Here is a 9,667-nt window from a genome sequence, read left to right on the forward strand (position 1 = left end):
CCCAAGGATTCGTTCCTCAGTTTCACCTCTTCAGTGCCTCACACGGGTCTTGGCTCTGTTACCCTTTAAACCTGAACATGTAAATATTCAGGAAATGTTGGCTCAGAAAAAATGCTCATTAGGAACAAGCTGCAGTTTGAAATTGTTGTTGATTGGAGTTTTGAAGTGGCACAAGTTTCAAACAGGCAGTGTTTCCTTATCAGGTTCCTGGTAACTTGAGGTTAACAAATTGAAATAATTGTTTCCCTGTGTTTTTATATATATTTTCCAAAAAAAAACATAATCAGGTCATGAATTTTCAATGTTATCCTTTTAGAAGAGGACAATTGTGCAGAAAATTGATAGAACCTGATTGATTTAAATGTTGGGAAGAAGGTTTCAACAGGAGGAGGGAGGGGGCATGGGAACTGTCTTCTCCATTCTCCAGGAACTCAATGAGAGAATGTTTATAGAATGCTCATTAAGGAAGAGGATTGAAAGATAAGACTGCACCCACCAGGATAGATAAGGGGGAAAACGCCATGTGAGACCACATGAGCCAATTACTGGGAGCGGGCTTCTTTGGACAGTGAGAGACCACAGACAGAAGGGAAGGTTTTCCAAAAATTGTCAGCATTACATTTGAATGACACCAGCCTAGTCCCCTGAAGGGGATAAAAACACCAGCACTCGAGCAACTGTCAAACACAGTCCAGATTGTTTATGGTCAGAGAGAGAGAGGAGACAAATAAAAGTCATAAGAATGAATGCCTCCTCACTGCAGTTCCTTGCTTTCCTGTACGCTACGCTGTTCTGTGCAGCCAGCAGTCCAATCGACAACAGAGCGGACTCAACTGAAGACCAGAGCAGCTATCAGCTAGATGATTTTCAAGAGAGCGATTCCGTCGATTTTAACACTCTGATCGCAAATATGAAAGGAGAGTTTCTGAAGAGTCTGAACTTGTCTGGAAGTCACCCCGTTGATGCAGCGAAAGTGGAACCACCTGAGTATATGATTGAACTGTACAACAGGTTTGCAAACGACAGAACCTCCATGCCTTCCTCCAACATTGTGAGGAGCTTCAAGAATGAAGGTAGGGCAAGCTGGGTTTGCAGTTGGTGTTGTGAAACTGTGCATTGATAGACGCAGGGCGAGAGCCTGACTGACAACCGCTCTCCACTGAGCTCTTGTCCCATTCCCCTTGAATTAAGCTTTCAAGCCATTGCTTGAAATCGCATCATTTTGGGCGAGACTGGAGATCAGGTGTCTTCCCAAACTGAAGCCAGTTTTTTTTTTTTTGCATTTCGCGTTGTAACGGGACAAAATTGCAAGCAATTCCAAAAGGAAAGCGAGCGGAGTGCGGGAGGGGGTTGTTGGAACCTGGACCCAGTCTTTGCGTCAAATAGAAAAGGCAATTTAAACAAAAAATAGCCCTGTACGGCGGTTGACAATGACTGAAAATAGCTCACACTTGGGGATTTATCTCCACTTCAGTATCCCAAAATTGAATTGAAAAAAGCTTCCTAACATCACCTCGATATTGCACCGACTATTTTTTTTTTGACCCGTTCTGATTTCATTCTAGAAGACAAAAGGGTAGAAAGAAGGAGACGGGGCAAAAACCATCTCCGTCAACTGCAATCTGTCCAGTTTCAGTCTTGCATGATAGTTAGTGGGAGAGGAGATAAATGAGAAATGAGTCTTCAGTATTACTGGATTCCAAACAGCGGTTGGACAAACATTTCCAAGTATGTTGATGTGAGAAATTCGCGTTTCTTGACCCCTCTCGCCTCTGCCATTTCATATTCAAATAACCAGTTGAAGAATTCAAACAATCGCAAGCTTTTATTGAAATACAGTTTATGTTGAGTACGCGGAGCAAGTTCGTAGGGATATGAAACCGCCTAACATTTCTTGTCTGGACAAAGTAAGGTAACTTACCGAGTCATTTTCTTACCTTGGTCAAGTCAATATTAGTGTTTCCTTATAGGGAAACCCCTCCCATTCCAGCCAAGGAAGAGAGGCACAAAGATAACAGTGCACGCATACACGCAATTCCCTGGATGAGATTTCTGGAGCTGGGATTCTGCAGCGACGTGGAAGAAGGCAGCTTTCCAGAAACGGTCATGAGTAGGTTTCCCCCCACCCCCGCTCTCCCCTTTGAAAGGAGGTTTGGAAGGATGGGCAAACACGGGGATACATATCTCCCGTTCATCCTTGGTGAGTTTTCCCCACCTCCTGTCGCTGAGTAACACAGCGACTGGCATTCCTGTCGACTCAATGTTGTCCATTCATGGGGGGGGGGGGGGGGGGGAAGTCCAGAGTCAGGAGAGGGAAATGAAAGGAGGAAACAGGGAGGGAGGGAGGGCAGCCAACGCGACTCCAGTGAATGTAATATCCACACTGTTCAGCAGGAAGAAACTATCATTGGGAGATTGAGGGAAAATGATCATTTTTCTCACAATTCTGAATTCTGCCCATGTTCCCGGACTGTGTACTGACTTCAACCACTCATTGTTAAAATCCCTCATCCCTTTTTTCAAATCCCTCCATGGCCTTAGCCCTCCCCATGTCTGTAACCTTCTCCAGCCCCGACAACTCACCGAGAGCTCTGTGTTCCTCCAATTCTGGCTTCTTGCACGTCCCAAATTTCCATCCCTCTCCCATTGGCAGCCCTTCCTTCAGCTGCCTGGGCCCTAAGCTCTGGAATTCCATCCGGAACTCTCTCTCTCTCTCTCTCTGCCTTTCTCGCTCTCTTCTCTTCAGACACTGTGTAAAAGCTACCTTTCTCATCAAATTTTTTCAGCCCTAATATCTCCATCTGTGACTCCGGTCTCATATTTGGTTTTAGAACACCTCTGTGAAGGGCCTTGGGACGTTTTATTAGTTTGCAGGCACTGTATAAATACAAGTTGTTGTTGTCGTTGTTGACAGCCAACAGCATCCTTTGAGTGACCCATCTCATGCAAACTCACAAAGAGACATGCAGAAGACGATGGCCATTTGGCCTATCCTTGCCTGGAAAACAACACTAACGCCATCACAGCATGGAACTTCCTCTTGAATTCTTTTTGAGTCTATGACTCCACTGCCCTATTGATGTTCCCAGTCTTTGCATGAGGAATGCTTCCTGACATTAATCTGCAGCAATCCCAGGTTTCATTGGTCCAATGGTTTGATTCTATTGCAGAGATACCAGTGCCTACAGAGTGCAGTTGAACTATTCTTTCTCAACGCATCATACAGGGCACAGTATATACACCGAGCTTACTGAAGGACTCTTGAATAAGAGGAGTCAATAACATGCTGGAGCCCAAAGTTTGATTTTCAAGTATTTTGAGCGAGTTTGGATTTCAAGTTTGTAAAAGTTTCGGTTCTTGGCTCACTATTTCTGTGTTTTCCAGACACTTCAGTTTACAACCAGACCAATGGCGTGAGGTTCCATTCTCTCCTCTTCAACGTGTCAGTGCCTCGTCATGAAGAAATCACCATGGCTGAACTTCGACTCTACACCTTGGTAGATACAGACAGAAGAATATATGAGGGAGTGGACAGGAAAGTCACCATCTACGAAGTGAATGAACAGGAAGACGAAGGGAAAGAAGAACACTCCAGTCTAGTAAAATTAGCAACCAGGCAAATTTATGGCAGAGACAGTGGGTGGGAGACCTTTGATGTGACGGAAGCCATCTTAAGATGGTCAAAATCTGACATGACCACCCATAGCCTTCAAGTACATATTGAAAATATGGATGAAGAAAAGCTTGAAGATGAATACCTTGACATAGACATGAAACCAGAGACCAAGCACATGCCTTTGCTCATCGTGTTCTCTGATGATAGAAACAGCATCAAGAAGGAGGCCATTGAAGAGTTGGAGCAGATGATTGAGCACGAACAAGATGTGGCCTTTCAGAACTTTGATGCTGGAAATTTTGTCCCCAACTTGAATGAAGAAACCTTGCTGCAAAGGCGATCAAACATGCTCTATGATACCTCCTCAAGGATCAGAAGGAATGCCAAGGGGAACTACTGCAAAAGGAGTCCCCTATATGTAGAATTTAAGCAGATCAAGTGGGATTCCTGGATCATAGCGCCAACAGGATATGAAGCATACGAGTGCAAAGGCACTTGCTACTATCCGTTGACTGAGCAAGTCACACCAACCAAACATGCCATTGTTCAGACTCTGGTCAACCTCCGCAACCCCAAAATGGCATCTAAAGCTTGCTGTGTCCCCACAAAACTGGACCCCATCTCCATCCTCTATCTGGATGATGCAGGTGTGGTCACGTACAAGTTCAAGTATGAAGGTATGGTAGTGGCAGAGTGTGGCTGCAGATAGTACAGAACAGTGATCAGAAAAAAACTCTAATATATAATAATGTCTAAAGTATTTAATGACTCTGGTTGTAAATGTGTACATTTTTGATCTGCCTATTTAAGATGCTTATTTAAGGATCCGTGTACAGCTAAGTTCTAGATTTATAATGGACTGTGTGTTTATTGTTTTAGTTGCTGGAGAAAAAAAAAACATTGTTTAAAAGGTCACAGAAACTATCGACAAAGGGAATTCTCAATATCCTCTGAGAACATTTCACAGACGATTATAAAAAAGCAGGACCAGGACTGAGGAATATGTGCCCTTTCTTAGAATCATCGAAATTGCAGTATTGAAGAAGGCTACTTGGCCTATTGTGCATGTGCTCCACATTGGAGTAAAATCCTCGAATTGCACATCTCCCAACAACCTTAAATATTTTTATTTTTATAAAGTTAAACTGATTCTTAAATGTCCTGATGAGTTACGCTTCAATGGCATTCCAGATTGTAATAACACGTAGCACGCAAACAAATCTTTCCACCTCTCCTCGAACCTCAGCTGAATGATTGCACTTGCTACTGCATTGTCATTGTCCCTGTTTCCAAGCTTCGTGATGGAGGAAGCAAGTGATCCAGCACTCACACGTTGTTGGAACCTGAAGGAAATGTGAAAAAGCACCAGCTGGAAAAAGCAATCACTGACCAGTATGTCTTTTGGGTTGCTTCAATTTGACTTTCAGATTTGAAGTCACAAATCTTCACAGATCTCCCATCAGTTTTTTAAGCCTGATATCTAACATGATTGCTCTCAGCAATGTTCAGGAAGTACAAACATGTAATAACCTCCAGACATGCAAACTTCCAGACCATCCCCTCAAACATACAAATCACTAAAGACATTGATATGATCAGAGTGATAATGAGATGTATTTCAACAAACATTTGTATTTCTATAGTACCTTTTTAACATCATAAAACTTCTCAAGGTGCATGACTGGGGTGTGATTGGATAAACATTGACACCAAGCTGAAGAAGACATGAGGACTGGTGACCAAAAGCTCCGTTAAAGACACGGACTGAGAGTTGTTGAGGGTTAGGGAGGGAATGCGAGACTTTGGGGCCAAGGTGGCTGAAGACACAGCTGCCAATGCTCAAGTGAAGGGATGCACAAGAGGCCAGATTTGGAGCAATGCAGAGTTCCTGTACAATTATAAGGCTGGAAGAGGTTCCAGAGATAGGGAGGAGCAAAGCCATGGAGGAATTTGAACAGGGTGATGAGAATTTTCAAGTTGAGGTGTTGCTGGACAAGGGGCCGATGTAGATCAGTGAGGAGAGGGGTGATGAGTGAATGGGTGCGAGTTCGGATATGGGCAACAGAATTTTCCATGAGCTCAAGTTTACAGAGAGTGGAAGTTGGGAAGCAGGCAGGAATGGAGCCAGGCGATATTATGGAGGTGTAAGTAGGTGGGTCTTTGTGATGGAGAGGATATTGGATCAGCAACTCAGCTTAGGGTCACGTAGTACACCAAGTACAACAATATTGGTTCAGGTTGAGACAGTGGCCAGGGAGGGAAATGGAGTTTGTGGCGGGCACTGAAGACAATGGTGTCAATTATCCCAATGTTTAATTGTAGGAAATGTTGCCTCATCCTGGGCAATTTGACAACACCAGAAGCAGTGGAGGGCTCGATAGAGGTGGCGAGGCAGAGCTGGATGTTGTTAGTCACCGTACTGTGGAAACTGACATTACCATGTCACCGCGGGGCAGCATAGAGAGGGGAAGTAGGACTGGGCCAAGGCTTGATCTTTGAGGGACCTCAAATGCAACCCTTCCTGACAATGAAACATTTTCCAGAAATATTTGCAGTATACAAGTAATTATGGTCATATTTTCTCATTTACTGAGATGGCTACAAATGTTGAAGTAAGTCAACCTGTCATCTTTTCTGTGAGGTCCTGGTTTTGGGACATTATAACCTTCAAATTGAAATGCCAAGAGTCACGTGGAAATGAATCTGACTCTCTGAAAGAGTTTCTGTGACCTTAATTTGTCCTATTTTTGTATATATTTGGAAAGATAAAATGCCTTCGAATGTAAATCCATGCATAGATTGCTCTTTATTAAACAAAGAGGTAATATTTTGATTCTCAAAGGCTAACTTCACCATTAATGGACTAGCTTCAGCAGACAGCAAGACCCTGGCCAGCAGTGTCCATTCGAAAGGGAGACTCTCATGAGCAGTGTCCCTTTGAAAGTAAGGGTGCAAGAAAAGAATTATACCTTTTCATTGAATGCATTTTATTCCATTTCAGAATAATGACCATTTACACTGAGTGCCGTCATTCCATCTGGGTCCTGGCTTGGAGGAATGATGGACACAATGGGGATCAGTCAAAATTGCATGGACACAGCCAAGTTGTTGAAGGTGTTTGCTAAGATCAGTTGGCTCCCTTCCAAATCGGGGCTCAGTGACCCCACCAAACCAGTTGACACCACCACCATTCACTATGTAAAGGTTTCATGGAAGTTTTTTTTTTGCCAACCTCAGAGATGGATTTTATTTACAAAGCAAGATGATGCTGAGATTCCCTATAAAAAGGGTTGATACTGGTGTCCCTGAATTGTTGTCTGGAGTTGTTGCCGTCTGTTAGAACACTGTTAGAAGTGGACACAAAACCTGTTGTTTTCCCCTCCTCCTGTGCATGAAGCCAGAATCTCTCTTCTCCTTGGTTTAATGAAGAATCTATACTTTGTCTCTTTCTGCCCCTTTCAGTCGGCTTCCCTTCGCCAGCTAACTGTTCATTTCATGCCTGCATGTCAGATATCAAGCCTGAATATTGTTTGAACTCCATCCTGTTCTCAAAGAACCATTTTAATTGAATTTTTGCTTTCTTTAAAAAATTCACTTTGCCCGTAAAATCATCAACTGTTGGTCTCCATCCTAATAGCATGCTGGTCATCCTTACAAATGTGTTACCAATTTTTGTGAAGTCCCGTTTTTCCTTTCTGATCAAACTTGCTAAACAACTGCGGTCATGCCAAAGGGGACTTGTATTCGCTGCCTGCATGACTCCAAAGTTTAATCTCAGCTACATTCTCATTTGAAGATCAGGTGAATGGGTTTATTCTCCAAAGTACTGGGGAAAGGAGAAAGGGGGTGCTAAACAAATGCAAGCCCATGCTAAAAATGTAAGTGTTATTTGCATCAATGTGACAATGGGTTTCTTTATCCAAGTTTCATCTTTCCCGTATCTCTGGATCATCACATTGAAACCCACTCGTGCTCCCCACAACAGACTTCAATGTGGCCCAGTGCTGTTCATTTTAATGCTTATTAAAGGGATGCAGAATAGATATGATTATTGAAGTTATCTGGGATATCTTGCATTTGAATATCGCCTCTCTTAACTCCTTGTCCAGCTGTTTCTGCACAGTTCCTTCAGCCAGTTTTAAATTTTTCTGTACTGTCACATGCTCGTCCCGAAGCCAATGTGGTAACTAAAGCCCAAGATAAGGAGGCGTGAGAGCTGAGAAACACTGGACCCTGTCACTTTATTTATACTGAGCTGCAAAGTTGTCAGATTCTTGGGGAAGTGTGACTGATGTGAACTCTCCTGTTCCCAACTGTACTCACTCACAACAATTTTACACATGTCGGGCAAAGCTATTTCCCTTGGGTGATAAGAGAGCAGCTTCTGGAGAACTCCTCTGCACAATTTCTGTGAGATGACCTGAAGTACTTCATTGAATACCAGCCCAAAGTAATCTCAGCTATGTCTATTTGAAACCTTGGTATTCTACACTGTTTTTATTGGATGCTGTGATTCACCAATGTAATATTGGTGTACAACCCTCCGAGCAAAGATTTATTTTTTTATGTTGATTTTTAAAAATAAAACCTTCATGTTTTTAAATTTGTAAAATCTAACTCCTGAATCTAGGAGCGTGAGGATAGAAGACACCAATTGACAGGGGAAAATGGTGCAACTTTTGTTTTGACAATTACACGAATTTTGGTGGAAATTATTTATCCTACACTTTTCCTTAGGGCTGCATTCCCTCATGACTTGCAATCATAATAAACGGTGAAGCCTTCGTCAGGCTTTCATGCAGACTGCAAGCCTCTGTGCTCACTTTCTGCAGTTAAAGGGACTTCTGGAATGTTGGCTTCGAGATGCAGTTGCATTGATAAATGCTGCCCGGGCTGAAATTGTTCATTCTGTGCAACTGCTTCAGCGGGGACACTCGATGAGCCTTTGAAATGACTGCTGGTGTGACCAGCAGACAAATTTTAAGCAAGTTAATGTGCGATTACAACAGGGTATCAAGGAATATCATATTGGTGGTTAAGCCAAACAGTAATTTCTAGCCTATAATAATAAAAGCAAAATACTGCGGATGTTGGAAATCTGAAATAAAAACAAGAAATGCTGGAAATACTCAGCAGGTCTGGCAGCATCTGTGGAGAGAGAAACAGTGTTTATGTTTCAGGTCTGTGACCCTTCTTCAGAACAGTAATTTCTCACCTCTCCTCTCATTTAATCAACTTCTGCAGATTGTTTTCCAGCACAGTCTGTGAGGCAAGGCTTCTTTTCAATAAAGCATCGTATATTTATTGAGTTTTTTATTTTTGAGACTTGTTAATTGTCAGCTGTAAGTTATGAATGTAAGTTGTTTGTATTGGGATGTATTATCAAAGATATGAGAGACCTTTATGCTGTGAGTTAGGAACAGCATATCTGTGTGACGTGCACTGTTTTGATATAAAATCTGCTTTTAAAAGTAAAGAGAAAGTTTACTCTGTTCCTTTTTTTCAACCAATTATTGAATGTGACCCAAGTTCCACTAATCTGCAAAACACTGCCAAGATGCAGGGGGGTGGGGGCGGGGGGGTGGAATGTGAGGATCAACGTTTATTTTTTTTGCACAGTAAGTGGTCATGACCTGGAACTGGCAGCCCACGAGGGTGGTGGAAGCAGAGACAATCAATGATTTCAACAGGAAATTGGATGGCCACTTGAAGGAAATACACTTGCAGGGTTACGAGGATTGAGCAGGGGAGTGGGACTGATTAGTTTGCTGTGTGGAGAACCGGCATGGATTCAATGAGCTGAATGACCTCCTTCTGTGCTGTAAATGACTGTCTAAGATGGTTTCCCTCTGCAGGAAGGTTGGTAATGCGCTGATTGCTTTGGTACTGAGGAGTACTTTCCCAAGACCCCTCAATGAAGTCTGAGCCCCGACGTTCTCACCACCCCCCAACTCTCGCTCGCTGCCATTGGAAGGGTCCCCTTTTCCCAATGGCCTCTTCCTGTGTTAAGATGGTCTGATGCTGGAATACTGGGCTGAATTTTGAATGTGC

At 43.0% G+C, this 9,667-nt stretch overlaps 1 protein-coding gene across 1 annotated transcript; it reads left to right on the forward strand.

Moving 5' to 3' along the window:
- Positions 1-551: 551 nt before the first annotated feature.
- bmp10 (bone morphogenetic protein 10) lies at positions 552-9,064 on the forward strand. Its single transcript, XM_068022955.1, has 2 exons — positions 552-1,073; positions 3,385-9,064. The coding sequence occupies exons 1-2, from the start codon at positions 743-745 to the stop codon at positions 4,323-4,325; spliced, it is 1,272 nt and encodes a 423-aa protein (XP_067879056.1). The 5' UTR covers positions 552-742; the 3' UTR covers positions 4,326-9,064.
- The last annotated feature ends 603 nt before the right edge of the window (positions 9,065-9,667 follow it).

The sequence above is a fragment of the Heterodontus francisci genome, chromosome 47 (genome assembly GCF_036365525.1).
Source record: "Heterodontus francisci isolate sHetFra1 chromosome 47, sHetFra1.hap1, whole genome shotgun sequence".
In the NCBI taxonomy this organism is placed as follows: Eukaryota; Metazoa; Chordata; class Chondrichthyes; order Heterodontiformes; family Heterodontidae; genus Heterodontus; species Heterodontus francisci.

Excerpts from the sequence above, each read along its gene's own strand:
- bmp10 (XM_068022955.1), top strand. The coding sequence starts at position 743 with ATGAATGCCTCCTCACTGCAGTTCCTTGCTTTCCTGTACGCTACGCTG. Across the intron at positions 1,074-3,384 it reads GAGGAGCTTCAAGAATGAAG|ACACTTCAGTTTACAACCAG; the intron begins GTAGGGCAAGCT and ends TGTGTTTTCCAG.